Source organism: Dromiciops gliroides, chromosome 6 (assembly GCF_019393635.1).
Source record: "Dromiciops gliroides isolate mDroGli1 chromosome 6, mDroGli1.pri, whole genome shotgun sequence".
Lineage (NCBI taxonomy): Eukaryota > Metazoa > Chordata > Mammalia > Microbiotheria > Microbiotheriidae > Dromiciops > Dromiciops gliroides.
In genome coordinates this window covers 273,315,781-273,334,786 of record NC_057866.1, presented here as the reverse complement: position 1 = coordinate 273,334,786, position 19,006 = coordinate 273,315,781, and the positions used below count along the sequence as shown (strand labels likewise).

Sequence of the window (19,006 nt, the reverse complement as noted above, 5' to 3'; positions counted from 1 at the left end):
GCAACTTTATGTCTTGGGGAATTCCCTTGATTGTTTGTTGAAAGGTTCAGAGACTTTCTCAAAGTCCTATAGGCAGTATATGTCAAGAGGTGGGGGCTAGGAGCCAAGGTCTTCCTAACTACAAGGCCAGCTCCCTATCCACTATGTAACACTTGCATCTTGTAAGGTAAATAGAAGTCTGTGATGATGATTCTGGGGCATGGTGATACTTGTTTGTCCTTTTAAAATTTTTTTCCTTTTCCTTTAAAATTTTTTTCTACACTTAATTTCATGGCAACATCTGAATCATCAAAGAAAGTATGAAATTTACACTAAATGTAGTGTAAGAAGGAGTTTTTATTCTAGTCTAATCCTAGAAATAATCCTCATATAAACATAGTCCTTCAATGTACAAAAAGTCCCAGCTGCCAAATGGAAGATGAAGGGAATCAGAAATGGCCCACTCTATTCCCTTCCCTCCCTCCCCTCCACTCCTCCACTGTAGAAAAGACCTGGAGGAGTAAGAGAACCTGTGGGCTCAGAAACAGGAATAAGGGACCAAGATGTGAAGAACTGGAACAACATGGAGGAACAGACCCTGAAGGCAGAGGCCCAGGCAGGGATTTAAAGCTGGATGAGCCCTTAGAGGTCACTGAATCCAATTCCTTCATCTTACACATTAGGAAACAGGGACAGGGTCGTGCAGCTAGTAGGCATTTCAGGCTGGATTTGAATTTGGGTCTGCCTGATTCCAGGTAGTTAGGTGGGGCAGTGGCTAGAGCACCAGGCTCAGAGTCAGGAAGACTCATCTCCCTGAGTTCTAATCTGACCTCAGACACTTATACTAGCTGTTTGACCCTGGGCAAGTCATTTCACCTTGTTTGCCTCAGTTTCTACATCTGTAAAATAAGCTGGAGAAAGAAATGGCAACCTACTTCAGTATTTTTTCCAAGAAAAGCCCCAAAGTTGGATTAGCCTAAACAACAACAACAACTTCCTGATCCCAGGTTCACTGCCCTCTCCACTATTTCATTCTTCTATTATAATGGGAGCTACTCTACATCTGTGGTTCTATGTGATGAACTCTACATATCTTGCCCCCTAAAAACCTGAAGCTTTTCTTTAGTCTGTAACAGAGAGGCAACGGATTATTGTTACATTGACATTAACAAGAATTCTCCCTTTAAAATGTAGACAGAGAAGAAGCTACAAGTGGCATCTTAGACACCAGTGTAAATCAGCTGCCACCGGTCACTTTACAGGGAATGAGAGTTTTGATTATTGGGGGATGATTTTGGAGCATGGAGCCACTCTCAAGGTACAGCTGTTACATATTTTCAAATACAAATTGCTAAATAATTTTAGCAATACTAAAAGGAGAGACTGAATATGATGATCCCATTTTTTCCTCCCTTGCATGTTTTCCTGGTGTTAGATCAGCTCTTAAGTATTATGTTAGGAAGAGCACTAGACAGAGAAGCAGAAGATCTGTCACTAACTGCCTGAAATCTTCAAGTTTCCCCATTTTCTCTGCTATAAAATAAAGGGGTCAGACTACAGTATGGAAGATATCTTCCAAATATAACATTCCATTACTCCTGGAATCTAGGAATTAGCAAGGGTCTATATCAGGAGCTTATGGGAGAAGGAGGGTAGGGATAGCCCATGGCAAGGACAGAAAAAGATGGTGGGAAAGTACCCCAAACCACCTTTAGCTATCTGAAAATTTGGATTTGTATTCAAGAGAAGGAAAGTAAACTCTTCTCCTTCCTTCTTCACTATACCACACCCTCCATCCCTAGTTAAATAGGCTTTTATGGACTGGTCTGGTAACCATTATCATCATTTCTCTAGAAAAAGGGTTATTTAGTTCCAAATAACTGATTTACAAGATAACTAAGATCCTAAAGCAATGATTTTTGAGGCCTGCCTCCCTTCCTCCCCTCCTCTCTCTCTCTCTCTCTCTCTCTCTCTCTCTCTCTCTCTCTCTCTCTTCTCTGTTCTCTGTTCTTCTCTCTCCTCCTCCTCTCTCTTCTCCCCCCTCCCTTTCTCTCCCGACCCCCACCCAATACTGAGGACCTGCCATTCCTACTCATTCAGTCTACATTAAAGGCTCCACTTTCACTCACTAAGATTGCCAAGTTCTTGATTCTGCCCCAGTTCCTATGCCCCAGTCCTGTGGATTCCTCATTAGGATGTATTGGAAGGTGGGGAAGGTAGGGAGGAAGAACAGAAAGAGAGCCAAGGTTGGTACTCACCGAGCAGTCTTCGTCCACTATGAAGATGGTGCATTTCTGCACCTGCATGAAGGCAATGATGGTGGCCGCGATCTTCTTTAGAATCACTTCCAGGGACTGCTGCTCTTCAAAGATCAAGCTAGCAAGGTCCAGCAGCACCTAGGCAGAGATTAGGCACAGCTCTGGGATCAGAGGATGACCGCAGTGCCCCCACAGGTAGGCGTGAGCACTGCACCCGGTACTGAGCATGGCCACATGGTTAAATCTCAACCCTCAGCAAGGGCTGTGTCTGCAACTGCTATGGAGCTGTTTGAAATGGGAGGCATGGGGAGCAGAAAATGTAGAGATGGCATGGCACAGTGAATAAAGAGCTGCCCTTGGAGCTAGGAAGATCTGTGAGCCTGGACAAGTCACTTCATCTGTTTGTGCTAAGGGCAGATCTTTCAGATGATAAATTGCAGAGAAGGTGCTGAGGGTTTCTAATATCAAGGAAAGGTTCGGTCTCTGTTCCTATCCCCAAAAGAAAATGGCAGTAGTGCACGTTGGCCAATTGGTAGAGACACTGTTGGATATTCAGAAATGTGGGCACTCATCACCCAAATAAGATGATTTCACTGCAAGGCAGCGTGATGAATCAATAAGTCAGTTAAGGAGCATTTATTAAGTGCTTACTGTGCGTCACACACGGGATTTTAAGCCAGACAACCTACCTCAGAATTCCACTTTTAATATTTCCAAGGGATATGGCCTTGGGCATGATCTTCTTTTCTCTGGGCCTCAAGCTTCCCCCACTGTGGGATGAGGGGCTTGTATTAGGTGATGCTAAAGGGCCTTCTAGCTCTACAGTCTATAACTTACTGGGGATTGCTCATCAGCCAATGACTTTCAAAGGTCCTTTTGTGTTTTCTTTCCTAATTCAAGAATCCAGTTAATATAAACCTAATTGTGATAGGTCAAGAGAGCTCAAGGTTGCTAGACGTAAAATGACAAGCAAGGCCAAAGCAGTTATTCATTCCATTCAAGGTAACTCAATAATGGCATGCTCAAGATATCTGCTTAGGAATATTAGGAGAGACAAGCTAGGAAACAACAAAATGTTTCTAGAATCCATATTACTATATTAAGTCAACAAATATTTAATGAGCCCATACTCTGTGCAAGAAACGACAGAGAAGCACTAGACAAAACCCCTACTTTTATGGAACACTTCTAGTCTATTAAGGGAGAGAAAACCTATACATACATACATACATACATATATACATATATATGCATAACTGCAAAGTAAAACAGAAAGTAAAAGTGTTAAGTTTAAATTAGAGCACCCTAAGAATGTAGAGAAGGTAGAAAGGTGTTTAACAAGTTTCTCATAAAACAGAGGGTTATTCATCTGAAATATGCAAAGGCAGAAGCAATTATCTTTAAAACAAAGTCCCCTTTTACAATGTTGTTTATTATTCTAGATCAGGGCAAGTCACTTCAGTGGCATGAACTAACTTAACATTGGGATTCTCTACTGGTAAAGAGCAAAGCACATCCATGTCTCCACATGCTGGACAATTCCTGTCCTTGTCATCCCATGGGGCTCCCTAGTGCTCTTCTTCCAATCTGTGGGTAACATTGTAGCACTTATGGTGTGCATCTTATACTCCCTTATTCTCATCAGCGGCCCACCTCTTTTTCTAAATACATATTTCATGGATGACACCCTTTATGACATTTTTTACACATAGGTCATCATTGGAAATATACTGTAAGCTACTTATACCCACCTATAGCTTCCCCTTTGCCCTTTGGGTCACCTGCAACTTTAGAGAGCATGGTTTTCCAAAGTCTGTAATCAAACAACATCACTAGGAAGATACTGGTATTTTTTAAAATGGTGGTGTGTTTTAGTAATCAGATTGTGATTACTAAAATCACCTAGATATTTCCTAAATATAATCCAGCCTAATGCCTTTTCCTGTTTGATTCTGGATATAGATTATCATCTACTGAAAATACTAGTCCTGAGTTCATGCACTCTCTCACTAATCAATATAGACAGGTCATCTAGCTATATGTCAAAGTCTGGACAACATGCCATTTTCATCCATTTGGTTTCTCTTGTATGGACAGTTAGGTCAATCTCTTTTGAGCAATCCCAGATCTCACCAAGGAAGGCTTAGAATGTTCTAGAGCTTCATGAAGCTAGAAAAATGACAAATGCCAACAGAAGTATTGCCAAGACCTCTCCATTTAGGAGGAATCCCTTTTATCTTTGCACTCTTGTGTAGGATATCCTACATGACAGTGACCAGCCCTATTGTGAGCATATATCTCTTATTTTCTTTTTCAATTGACTTTAATAATCAAAAAGTGGTCAAGGAAAATAACTCTGGTTTTATTTAAAATGGAATTCATTATGATCTTTGAACATGCCTTAGAGACTTATTGTGAGAGGAAAGCCTTCAAAACTATGATTTACTCTATAGAGCTTGCATTTTTTTTTAATAAAACAGGACATATAGTAGGATATTTCTCCTATCTCCTTTCTTTCCTCCCTCTCCCTTTGTCATATCCTTCCAACACTAAGTCTCCATTGTCCAGTAATTCACTCCCTCTTTGAATTCCTAGGCCATTACCTCTGTTCTTGCCTGATTTTTCTCCCTTCAAATTCTTGAGCCAATAGTGAACCAGTTCAATGTCACATTTTTCTCTTCCTTTGAGTTTCTTGGCCTATCAGAAGATTTTTTTGTTGCTGAGTCACTTCAGTTGTGTCTAACTCTTCATGACTTTGTTTGGGATTTTTTTGTCAAAGATACTGGAGTGGTTTGCCATTTACTTCACTAGCCCATTTTATAGATGATGAACTGAGGCAAACAGAATCATACAGTTAGTAAGTGTCTGAGGCTGGATTTGAACTCATAGAGATTAGTCTCCCTGACTCCAAGCTCAGTGCCCTATGTACTGTGCCACCTAGCTACCCATCAGAAGATTACAGAATTATAGATTTAGAACTGGAAGAAATTGAAAAACCTATATCCATCAATGAACACTCGTCCTTGTCTACCATTTCCCTATATGTGTTGTTCCCCCTATTAGAATGTAAGCTCTTTGAGGGTAAGAATTCTCTTTTGCCTCTATTTGTATCTCCAGGCTTAGTTCAGTGCCTGGCATATGGTCAGCTTTAAATCCATCCATCCATCCATCCATCCATCCATCCATCCATCCATCCATCCATCCATCCCTTGAATTAAGTGGTGTATGTGATTATATGATACTATTATATGATTATATGTATTATGTGATACCACCGGCCATCTCCCTTCTTAGAGAGCTTCTCCTCCCCTGCTTTTCATGACACTATTATCTTCTGGTTTTTTGCCTATTTGTGTAGTCATTCTTGGTCTCCTTTGCAGGATCATCTTCATTATCCTTAACTTCCACAGTCATTTCCTCGACATGTTCCCCATGTTCTAGCTATCATCCTCATCTATTCTGACCTTGGGTCTGGTTGGTGAACTTTTATCTTGTGCAGAATCTTGGCCATCTTCTTATCATGCTGCCAACATTCCAGCCATTACTCTCATTTTCCCCATCCCACAATGCAACCTTGGTCTCTGCCCTTGGGTCATACAGCTCTGCTAAGTGAGTTTTGGCCTTATCTTGCTTGGAGTCAGGACTCCATATTGTTTCCCACTCATACCACAGCACTGCACGTGCTGCTCCCCCTTCCAGATTCCCTTTATGTGTTGTCTTTCTCCTTTGAGGGCAGGGCCTATCTTGGCTTGCTTACACTTGTATGCCCAGAATTTAGCACAGTATCTGGCACTTAGTAACTGCTTAACAAGCACTTCAGCTATCTACCTGCAAAGGGTGGGTATCATCCCAATGGTCTGTCCAGGATCTGCTTCTCTTTTTTCTCTAGAATATCTCTTACCTCATCACCTCTTATGGGCTCAATTACCATTTCTATGCAGAAGAATCCAATATCCATATAATCAGCCTTAGTCTCTCTCTTGAGAGGTCTGGAGACCCACATCAGCATCTATCTTTTGGATATTTCAAACTGGATGTCTCATAGATGTTCCACATTTACCCTATCCAAAATAGAATTTGTTATCTTTCTCACAAAACCTACCTCTTCTACACTTCCCTATCTTTGTCATCTCACTGCTTCCAGTGACTCAGATTCAAAACCCAGAAGCCAAGACTTCATTCCTCACATGTAAGCTGTTGTCATATGGTCAATGGTACCTCCATGACATATTTCACATCTCTCTTCTCTCCAGATGCCCAAAGCATTTCATCATCACTTTTTTCCTGGAGAAAAGTGCCTCCTAATTGTCTCCTTCCCTGTACAACCCATCTGCTGCTGACTTGGTATTCTCGATATACTTTTTAAAAATGGATTTTTATCATTATCTTTTTTACAGTGCCTGCCTGTTTCCAATTTCCTCCTTCCTAATGAATCATCCTTTTTAATAAAGAATAAAAAGAGAAAGGAAAAAATAAAAACTTCTGCAAAACTGCAAGACTGCCCAAGACTGACATTATATACAGTACTTCACACCGAGAGACCCCCGACTTCTACAGAGGAGCAGGGAGAGTTGTCTCATCTTGCTTTTCTCAGGCCTTTGGACACCCTCAGTTTTGATTGTTTTCAGGTGGTTTTCCTTTCTATCTCCACCGCATTTCCATTGTGTCCATTGTTCCCATGGTTCTGCTGTCGCCAGCTTGATATTCCCAAAGCACAGGCCTGATCAAGGGTCTCTCCTGTTCTAGAAGCCCCAAGGGCTCCTTTTGTCTTCTTATACTCATGGGAGGAAATGAAAAAATCCCCCAAATGAATCAGCCTGACTCACAAAAGATGGCCGTGTTTAGTATTCATCTTCAGAAATACCCTAGGAGAACCTCATCATTCACTGGCTTTTTTTCTAGTTCTTTCAGTTTGGCAAAGTGCTTCAGATATCCTGGTTCAGTTGATCCTCACTGCAACAATACGAATTAAGTACCACAGATATTATAATCTCCATTTTAAAGATAAGAAAACTGAAGCTCAGGGAGGTTAAGTTACTGACCCAGGGTCACACAACTAGGAAGTACCTGGGATAGGATTTGAACCCATATGTTGCTTACTGCAGGGCTGGCTCTATCTGCTGTGCCAGGTTGTGTTTCTATGAATGCTCCCAACACTAAATGTGTTGTATAGCTACCTATGTTTCTCTATAAACTTTACCCTTTGATTCTCTTTCAATCCTTCTGGCTGCATTAGTAATAAATCATCAACTGGGTGTAAATCTTTATTACAGCCTAGATACCAATTGCATATAAGTGTTCTTTTTTTTTTCTTTGTGGGGCAATGAGGGTTAAGTGACTTGCCCAGGGTCACACAGATAGCAAGTGTCAAGTGTCTGAGGCTGGATTTGAACTCAGGTCCTCCTGAATCCAGAGCCAGTGCTTTATCTACTGCACCACCTAGCTGCCCCACTAAATGTTCTTTTAACAGGGAAGGTGAGCTCCTGGCTTAGGGTGGTAGTTGGGTGTGGTGACATTCAGGAGATCATTCAATAAATATTCATTAAGTTCCTACTATGTGTCAGGAGCTGTGCCAGGCACGAGTGATATGAATTACAGTCTCTGCCCTCAGGGATCTTACAATCTAATGGGAATCAGGCTAGGTAAGGATAGGGGAGGAGTTGTACCCCAGGAAACCAAGAGCAGTAAGGTGCATGATGAACAGTCAAGAGAAGGAGGATGGATTTTGAGCTGTTGTGTTGCCTTCAACAGAAACATAAAAGTTAAAAAAATAAAGTTAAAAAGAAATATAAATATAAAAAACCCAGAAATATAAAATATACAGAAACAGAAAAGTTCAAAGAACTCCAAAGGAAGGATGGGTTTAGGAAAGTACAAAATATGTTCCCTATTGAACATTCTGAATTTGAGATGAGGAAAGGGGGTCTGGCAGGAAATTACCAGAGGGGAGTGAGTGATGAAGGACTGGTGTTCAAGGGAGAGAGAAATCCTACATTTGGGAGTCATGTACATGGACAGGGCAATCAAAACCATAGGAGTGGATTACAAAGAGGAAGGGGAAATGGAAGAGAGAGGGAGGGAGAGAGGGAAAGAGGAGAGAGAGGGAAGGAGAGAGAGGGAGAGAGAGGAGAGAGGAAGGTGAAGAGGCATAGAGAAGGAGGGAGAGAAGAAAATTAGTGAGACCAGAATTCAAGGGTTCCATACTATTGGGAAGGAGGTAATTAGGATGCAGGAAAGAAAAATAAGGAGAAATCAAACAGAGTTCAAAACTAGGAAAGAGATCTGTATTGAAGCCAAGAGAAAATAGACTATCAGGGAGGAGGGGGCAGGCAACAGTGTCTAAAAGCACCAGAGAGGTCAAAGACGATGAACTTTTTAAAAAGTCAGTGGATTTAGCAATTAAGAGATCATTAGTAACATAGGATAGGAATAAATGATGTTGGAAGGGTAGTGGAAAGATAGGCACACTAATGCATTGCAGGAATTTGGGCGGGTCAACTCATTCCAGGAAGCAAAGCAACCAAAACGTCCCTATCTTTTATCTGGAGATCCTTCTGAAAGAAGTATACCACCAGGAGGTCACTCATCCAAAGGAAGGGCTCGCCCTTCTGGATACCACACTTGATATTGTTGACCACCCTCCTCTCGTCTGGCTATTCTCTCCTCTTGGTTTTCACGACCCTGCCCTTTCTTAGTTTTTCTCCTACTTATCTCACCACTCCTTAGTCTCCTTTGCTAGATCATCATTTATCTTGCCTCCTAATTGTGAATGTTCCTCAAGGTTCTGTCCTAGGCTTTCTTCTCTTTTCCTTCTTTGTAATCTTATTAGCTACTGTGTATTTATTTTCTCTGTTTAAATGATCCATAGATCGATCTCTCTCTCTCTCGCTCTCATTCTCTCTGATGCTCTCTGTCTATATCATTCATCTGTCTATCTATATGACTGTGGTGGGGTAGGTGGTGCAGTGGATAGAGTGGCCCTGAAGTTGGGGGGACTTGAGTTCAAATCTTGCCTCAGACACTTACTAGCTGTGTGACCCTGGGCAAGTCACTTAACTCAAATTGCCTTAAACATCCAGGACTATCTCCAGTCATCTCATATGTATGTATGTATGTATGGATGGATGGATGCATACATATACACACATACATACACACACATATCTTGCCACTGGACCCAGATGGCTCTGGAAAAGAGAGTGAAGCTAGTGACCTTGGATAGCCCTCCCTCACTTAAATCCAGTTTACTGCAAGTCATGATATCACCTCAATGTCATGGTCCTCTTCGAGAACTAAAGAAAAACAACAAAAATCTGTCTATATCATCTATCTATATTTATCTGTCTATATTGATCTGTTTCTATCTGTCAGTCCATATAATTTATCTATCTATATCTGTTTATATTATCTATCTATCTATCTATCTATCTATCTATCTATCTATCTATCTATCTGTCTGTCTGTCTGTCTGTCTGTCTGTCTGTCTGTCTGTCTGTCTATCTATCTATCTATCTATCTATCTATCTATCTATCTATCTATCTATCTCCCCTGAGCATTAGTCTTATGTTACCTTTGCCTATTGGGACATTTCAATGTGGATGACCTAGAGACATCTTAAACCCAACATGTCCAAAACTGAACTCATCTTCCCACTCCAAATCCTCTTGTCTTCCAAACTTCCCTATTTCTGTTTAAGGCACAACTATTCTAGTCTCCTGGGTTCATAATCTTGGCATTGTCCTCAATTCTTCCTGCTCCCCTACCCCATAGATTCAACTACATTCACACCACCTCTCACCTCCAGCCCCTTCCCTCAACTCCCATAGCTATCTTCTTATTTCAGAAGCTCATCACCTCTTGTCTATACTATTGCAACAGCTTCCTGATGAGCCTCCAGGCTCTTCTCTCATCACTCCAATCCTTCACTTTCTCTCAGCTGCCAAAGTAACTTTCTATAGGTTCAGAACTAACTATGTTACTTTTCTAAATTGACTCTACCTACTTCCTATACCCTTTAGGATAAAATATAAACTCTCCTACCCAACCTGGCTCCAATCTAATGTGGGAAGGGTTGTGGAAAGATGGGTGCACTTCCTGCTGTGTTGAACATGACTGGCTGTAGTATATATTTACAGCTAGAAGGGACTTCATTGGTCGTCTGGTCCAAACTCCTTATCCTACAGGTAAGGAAACTGAGGACCAGAGAAGTTAAGTGACCTGCTCAGGTTCACATAGCTAACAAAGGTCAGAGGCAGGATTTGAACCTAGGTCATCCTGACTCTGAGTCTGGTGATCTATCCACTACACCACACTGCTTCTGGAAAGGTGATCTCTAAGTTCCTTTTTAGTATTATATCCTATGCCTAGATCTGGTAGTTAGTAATGAGAATTCTGATTAGCCAAAATATCACAAGCCATAACCAAAACATCACATTCCATAATCAAGGGAAAAGATTCCCTTAATCTTTTAATTATATATGCTGGATTTACCTGGTTCCGTTTGTTCTCTAGGAGTGATGTCTCATATAATTGGGCGTTGTGGAGAACAATTCCACAGAATGCCAGGTAAGCAGCAAAATCCTGGAGAGAGAGAAGACAATGACAAAGAGGATGCTGAAATAGTCTGAGTTCTTTCATTGCTCTTGAGTTACATAAAACCATCAGGGATAGGTGTTTACTTTCAATCACTACCTGATAGAAAGGCATGCAAAACAAAGCATTAGCCCTAGAAGAATCTAACAGTACCATTATACTTAGGGATAAACAGAATTTTCCCACAATTATGTGAGTCCATGGATTTCGTCAGAATAGAATCCACAGTAATATACAAAACACTCATTTGAAAAATTAAGTGTGTGTGTGTGTATATATATATATATATATATATATATATATATATACATATGACTTTACTAATGTCATTTGGATACCATGGTGAAGGTGCCATCTTCATTATTACATTTTATCACTGATTAAGGGGAAAGGGATATAGGATTTTGCAAAAGGGAGCATGGACTCGTTACTAGAGGAGGTATAGGAAATATATATATATATATATATATATATATATATATATATATATACATAGGTTTGAGAATATCAGGTAAATGAGAGTGAGCTGATCTCAAAGCCAGAAAGACATGGGTGTGAGTCCCGTCTCTGACCCAAATTTGGAGTGGGACCCTGGTCAAGTCATTTTACTTCTAAGGAGTTCCAGGCAATGCTCTAAGCTGCAGGGCAGGTGCTGCCTAGCATTGAAAGAGGGAGCGTTCTCCTCCAGGAGTTCCCAATTTCAATGAAATCACGAGTCCCGTCTCCCTCCATGTCCACAGATAAGCTACTGGATTCCATACAGACCAGGAAAGATTATCTTATATTCTGGGCCTCTTTAATCTTCTGAGTGACATCATGGATAGCAGCCAGGATGTACTTTGTCAAAACACCCTGTAGATCATTGTTAGACAAAGTTCATGGCTAGCTGGGCCATTACTATGACTCAGAAGGGTTTTTGTGTGTGTGTGTGTGTGTGTGTGTGTGTGTGTGTGTGTGTGTGTGTGTTCTCAGATAGGCAGAGAGGGTGTTCGGAACTGATTCTTTCTACATTTGGAGGAAATGAGCAATAAAAAAGAGCTTGACTGCTGTTCTTTCCAACACTACATTCCAAGTACTGAGCCTGGATTCACACCTTGGCGCCCTGATGTCTGTGGAAAAAGTTTATAAAACAGTTTTAAAGTTGCTTCACCATTGAGGCAATTCCAAAATTTCTTCCCAGAGTCCTAAATCTGGAGTGGATCTTACAAGGATTTTTATTCAGGGGCCTGATTTCTTTTCACCAGTGATGAAAGCTAAATAACATCGTTAAAAGATCATAAGAAGCCCTTTGTGTAGTCTTAGCCCTTATAGGGGCCGCCATTTTGATAGTCTTGAAAGTGACATGTGACCTTAAATAAGGAACTTTTTTATAATCCTAATAGTCTACCAGTGTCCAAGCAATAACACAGATACTGTCCATTCAGGTCATCTTATGTCCATAACCCAAAAGGAGACAAACCGTCCATCAACTTTGACCCCCCTCCCTCTCACCCCATCAATTCAGAGTCTAGCACTGATTCTGGCATCTGATTGCCTCCAATGAGAAGAAAACTCATCCACAAGTGGATGTGAAAACAAATATATTGTCCACGTTGGTACCTTTTCATCTTTTTCTGTGAATGTGCCACCATTTTCAGATTTCTTGTTGATGGCCTGGGCCACACCAACAACCTGAAGTAAGAGAAGGAAAGATATCATTGTCACTTTTTTCAGTCATCGAAGAATCAGTGATGAGAGCTCTACTATCGCTTCTTTTAAAAATAACCTTTGAATTAGTTGTTAGGACTTTTTGCAACATTCGAGCTCAGAACTGTTCCTTTAAATTTTGATTTGAAGCTCGAGGTCTGGATAGAATACATTTCATTTACCATGATTATAAATCTCTTGATTTCATAACATCAAAAGGTCTAGGATGTCATTGGTATCAGCATTCCCAAGTAACCCTGCTACCTATTACTAAACTACCAGATAAGTCCTTTTGAGATGCTAAAAACAATCTCTCTCTACTCCACAAAGTATTCCTCAGGAGTCAGACTCCCAGGGTTGAGTCCTTCTGAACTGTGCTAGACTCATCCTTGGCCGTCTTGGCTGCAATGACTAATTTGGCAGGACGAGCCTAAGTTTGTGTTGGTTCAAATTGCTGGCATGGTCTTCAAGAACCTTAAGGCCCTTCCACACTATGACAGGCGACCTAGGATAGAGGTCAGAGAAGAGATGCCAAACAATCCAATGCTAACTGAAAGGGTTTTTCTAAACAATGAGTCAAAAGGACAAATGGATGATTTTTCTCTTATGTTAAAAAATTATGCTACACAAGAGATAAAATAGACATTTCATGTTAGATTTTTTGTTGCTTATTTTAAAAATTTTTGAAAATAATAACAAACATTTTTATTTAAAGTTTGGAATTTCGAATTCTATCCCTCCCTCCTCTTTCCCCCCAAGGTGGTAAACTACAAGATATAGTTATACATGGGCAATTATGTAAAACATTACTATATTAATAATTTTGTATAAGAAAAAAAGGAAAGAATGAAAGTGAAAAATAGCATGCTTCAGTCTGTGTTCAATCAATATCAGGAGGTGGATAGTATGCCTCATTATTAGTCCTTTGGGAGTGTCTTGGATCATTGTATTATTGAGAATAGTTAAGTCACAGTTCATCATCAAATAATATTGCTGTCTCTGTGCACAATGTTCTCCTTGTTCTGCTTACTTCACTATACATCAGTTCATACAAGTCTTTCCAGGTTTTTCTGAAATTGTCCTGTTTGTCATTTCTTATAGAACAATAATATTCTATCACAATCATATTCCACAGCTTGTTAAGCCATTCCCCAAATAATGGGCATTCCTTTGATTTCCAATTCTTAGCCACCTCATGTTGGATTTTTAAAGACAACACTCAAAAAGAGGTAAACTGTCCTTGACTGAAAATGAAGCAAAAGCTGGTTCTCCTTTACAATGGGGAAAAGTTTAGTCTATACTGAAATAGACATTTATTATTGTCTTTTTAAAAATTGTTTTTAAAAATGTTTATGTTCGGTTCCAAATTATCTCCCTCCCTCACCCACTAAGAAGTCAAGACATACCCATTATTCATATGAAGTCACACAAAACATATAGACATTAATCTATAGAAAGAAAGGGGGGGCATCGGCAACCAAGAAACCCTCAATGCTCCTATCTCTAAATCATATTTTATTATATTTTATTTTATTTATTTTATTATTATTTTTTTTTGGGGGGGAGGCAATTGGGGTTAAGTGACTTGCCTAGGGTCACACAGCTAGTTAGTGTTAAGTGTCTGAGGCAGGATTTGAACTCAGGTCCTCCTGACTCCAAAGCCAGTGCTCTATCCACTGCGCCACCTAGCTGCCCCTCTAAATCATATTCTAATTACTAGGATAACTATTAGCAGTGCATAGAACACTGGACCTGGAGTCAGGAAGCTGCTGTTTTTGAGTTGTGTCAGACTCTTCAGGACTCCATTTGGCATTTTCTCAACAAGGGTACTGGAGTGGTTTGCCATTTCCTTTTCCAGCTCATTTTACATATAAAAAACTGAGGCAAACAGGGTTAAGTGACTGGCCCAGGGTCACACAGATAGCAAGTGTCTGATGTGAGATTTGAACTCAGGCAGATGAGTCTTCCTGATTCTAAGCCTGGTGCTCTATTCGCTTCACCACCAAGACCTGATTTCAAACTATGCCCCAAGCACTCAGTACTGTGTGAACCTTTCTCAGACTCAGTTTTCTTGTCTGTAAAATTGGGACCTATTTCCCAGAGTAGTTGTGAGGATCAAATGCGATAACACGCAGAAAGCACTTTGGAAAGCGGAAAGTGTTTAGAACTTGAGCCATTTTTAATTTTGTTCTGCTTTTCCTCTTCCTCCTCCGTGTCTTCCCAGAAGCACTTTACATATCTCATTTCCTTTTATCTTTACAGAAAATTAGATCGCGGCAGTGCTTTCATCTCCATTACAAAATTTAGTCAGTATTAGGTGGGAAGTGAGGGAAGGGAATAAACATTACATAGCAGCTCCTCAGTGCCAGGCTTTGTGCTAAGCACTTTACAAATACTTTTTTATTTCATCCTCACAACCACCCTGGGAGGATCGTGCTACTATTATCCCCATTTTACATACAAGGAAACTGAGGCCAACAGCTTATATGAGCCACCCAAGCTCTCACAGCTAACTGGTCCTTAGCAATAAAATTAGAATTAAGGTCATTTTCCTTGGCAGACAATATTCCTTCTAGTGTATTGTGGGACATCTGATATTTATTTTGCGGGGAAAGATGGTTTTGCAAAAAATGATGTCAGGAATGATTTATTTCCCTCGCCTTTATTTCAATCTGATCAAGCCTGCATTTGATTTTGAATTCTTTGTTTTGTTTTATTTCATTTTGGGGTGGGGGAGGGCAGGACAGCTAGACTTTTGCCTTGGAAACTGATGCAGAAATTTTAGCAAGTCACAAGTCTCAGAATTGCTCACTCTCACCAAAGAGTTTCACGCATAGTGGGCACTGCTGGTCACAGGGCTCCGTACTTCAAATCAAGGCTAGTCGATACAAATTTACAAAGTGCCCACTGCTGCTAAAACTAGGGATATAAAGAAAGACAGTCTTGTACCTGATCATCAAGCCCACTGATGGGTGTCTCACACTGATTCCCATTGCCTCTCTTTTGGGATCCATGATTCCTACTGCCTCCATTTCTCTGGGACTCACAACAGAGGCAAATGAGCCATGACTTCCTCCTAAATGGACCTGAGATATGATACTTGGAGACTGTGAAAGAGCCATATGGACACTTTCCACTCATGCACATGAGAAGTCCTCTTGCCTGCTGTCTCTGTCATTCAGTCGGGTCCAATTCTTTGTGATCCCATGGACCATGGCCCTCCAGGCCCTTCCATCCTTCACCATCTCCCCAGGTTTGTCCAAGTTCACATTCATTGTCTCCATGACACTCTCCATCCATCTCATCCACTGCTGTCTCCTTTTCCTTTTGCCTTTAATCTTTCCCAGACATCAGGGTCTTTTCCAATAGGTTCCGTCTTCTCATTATGTGGCCAAAGTATTTAAGTTTCATCTTCAGTATCTGACCTTCCAGTGAATAGTGTGAATTCATTTATTTAATTACTGACTGATCTCATCTCCTTACTGTGCAAGGGACTCTCCACAATTCCAAAGTGTCAATCCTGGGGGCTCAGCTTTCCTTATAGTCCAGCTCTCATAGCCATACATCGCTACTGGAAAAACCATAGCTTTGACTATACAGACCTTTGTCAGCAAGATGACATCTCTTCCTTTTAGTATGCTGTCCAGCCTTGCCATAGCTTTCCTTCCAAGGAACAAGCATCTTTTAATTTCATGGCTGCAGTCACCATCTGAAGTGATCTTTGAGCCCCAGAGCATAAAATCTAACACTGATCCATTTCTTCTTTCATTTGACAGGAAGTGATGGGGATAGTTGCCAAGATTGTTTTTCAATGTTAAGCTTCAATGTTCAGCTTTTACACTCTCCTCTTTCACCCTAATCAAGTAGCTTCTTAATTCCTTTTCACTTTTGCCAGCAGAGTAGTATTGTCTGCATATCTGAGATTGTTGATGTTTTGCCAGGCTACCTTAATTCTGGCTATGGATTCACCCAGACTGGCATTTTGCATGATAAACAAACGAATGAATGAATAAACAAACAAATAAATAAGGTGACAAAATATAGCCTTGTTGTACTACTTTCCCAATCTTAAGCTAATCAGTTGTTCTATGTTCAGTTCTAACTCTTTTTTCTTGACCTGCATAGTTTCCTCAGGAGACAAGTAAGATGATGTGGTCCCATCTCTTTGAGGATTTGCCTCATTTTCTTGTGATACACATAGTCAAAAGTTTTAGTATAGTCAATGAAGCCAAAGTAGATGCTTTTCTGGGACTTCCTTGCTTTCTCATAATCCTGTGAGCATTGACAATTTGGTCTCCAGTTCTTCTGTCTTTTTGAAAACCAACCTGCCTTTCTGGTAATCCTCAGTTCACATATTGCTGAAGCCTAGCTTTCAGAATCTTAAGCATAACCTTGCTGGCTTGTGCAATGAGTGTAATTCTTCATTAATTTGAACATTCTTTGGCATTACCCTTCTATAGGATTGGGTCATAACTGATTTTTTCCAATACAGTAGCTACCGTTGAATGTTGGCATACTGAGTACACCACTTTAACAACATCATCTCTAAGGATTTTAAATAGCTCAACTGGAATTCCATCACCTCCATTAGCCTTACTGTTAGCAATGTTTCCTAAGGCCCACTTGACTTCATTCTCCAGGATGTCTGGCTCTAGTTCAGTAGCCACACCATCATGGTTATCGGGGATGTTAAGCTCTTTTTTGTATAGTTCTTTTATATATTCTTGCCACCTCTTCTTAATCTCTCCTACTTCTGTTTCTTGCCTTCTTACTGTTTTTGGTTTTTTTTTTTTTGCAGGCAATGGGGGTTAAGTGACTTGCCCAGGGTCACACAGCTAATAAGTGTCAAGTGTCTGAGGCCTGATTTGAACTCAGGTCCTCCTGAATTCAGGGTCGGTGCTTTAACCACTGTGCCATCTAGCAGCCCCATGTTTCTTGCCTTCTAACCCAGTGCTATTCTTTTCTACATTTCCTCCTAAGCCTTCCTTAGGATGGATGGCTACCCAATATTAAGGTGAGGTTGGATTGTCCATGGGCAGAATGGAAACAGCAGGCCACTTGCTGATTCTGTCCCATGGGGCACAAAATAAACCAGGGATCAGTAGCAACCAAAGTATAGAAAGAGATGGAATGATAGAAAATTATGACCTATATGCTGCCCATTAGTCTTCTCTACAAGGCTCTGTTTTAAGCACTCTCCTCTCTCTCACCAGTTCCCATGGGTTCAATATTTATCATTTTACTAATAATTTCCAGATATGTCTATCTGTCCCCAGTCTCCCCCTGTGCTTCAGTCCCAAATTGTCAACTGCCTAATAGACAGTTCAAACTGGATGTCTCTGAGCCTTCTCAAACTTGACACATCCAAAATAGAACTCATTAGCCCCCAATCCACCTAAAGATGAGAATAGACAATGTTGGGAAGGTTGGGTAAAGACAGACACTAATGAATGTTGGCAAAACTGTGAATTGGATCCTTCTTATTCTGGAAAACAATTTGGAATTTTGCAAATACCCTTTGAGCACAGAAATTCTAGTGCCAGCCACCTATCCCAAGGGGATAAATGACAAAAAGAAAGGCATCGGGTCCACCATAGTATTTACAGTGATCAGAGAATAGCTAAAGAAATTATGGCATAGGAATGTAATGGAATATTACTGTGTTGTTAAGAAATGGCGAATACAACGAACACAGAGAAACATGGAAAGACTTGCATGCACTGATGCAAAGTGATGTAAGCAGAACCAATAAAACAACATGAATAGTGATTACAACAATGAAATGGACAGACCAATTATGAAACAACTGAAATAAATATTATGAAATGAGAAAGAACATTCTTGGCCCCAGAGAGAGGCCAGGAGTAGAATACTACAAATACAGTCACATGTTTTCCCCTAATGAGTATCTGAATTTTGCCAAGTTTAATTCTATCTTCCTCCTTTCTTCTCCCTTCATGCTTTTGCTGGCTCCACAGCTCACTGGGGACACAGACTTCCACATGCCACGAGTTCACTATCTCAGGTCTTGGGATGTCTAGTCAATCAATCAAACCACATTTATTAAACACCAACCATGTGGCAGGCGATGCTAAGTGCTAGAGGAGTCTGCCTTTGGGTGCTGGAATACAGGACTTTTTAGTGTGTGTTCTGGACAGAAACAAACCACTTATGATCTCAACTGGAAAAGACACTTAGTTCTTCCCTGTGTAGGCCATGGGCCACAAAATAAACTAGGGATCAGTAGCAACCAAAGTATAGAAAGAGATGGAATGATAGAAAATTATGACCTATACGCTGCCTATTAGTCTGACCTGTTACTCAACCTATTGATGACCTATCCCTCTGCCCCAATATTTTTCCAGACCATCACTCTTGCTGCTGAGCCTGGAAAAAGTAGAGAGTGTAGTTAGAGCAGCAATGAAGATAATAATAGTAGTTACTACACAGGGTTGTTGTGAAGATAAAATGGGACAGTATTTGTAGAGTA

The 19,006-nt window shown here is 40.6% G+C and overlaps 1 protein-coding gene across 4 annotated transcripts in view; it reads right to left on the bottom strand.

Moving 5' to 3' along the window:
- The window catches only part of PDE5A (phosphodiesterase 5A), a 187,219-nt gene that overhangs the window by 103,433 nt on the left and 64,780 nt on the right, over positions 1-19,006 (bottom strand). For all 4 annotated transcript variants that reach the window (XM_043971733.1, XM_043971734.1, XM_043971737.1 and 1 more), the window contains exons 4-6: positions 12,430-12,501; positions 10,729-10,818; positions 2,238-2,375 (exon numbers count right to left, since the gene is read on the bottom strand). In XM_043971733.1, coding sequence (XP_043827668.1) covers positions 2,238-2,375; positions 10,729-10,818; positions 12,430-12,501 — 300 coding nt within the window. The remainder of the gene's footprint in view (positions 1-2,237; positions 2,376-10,728; positions 10,819-12,429; positions 12,502-19,006) is intronic.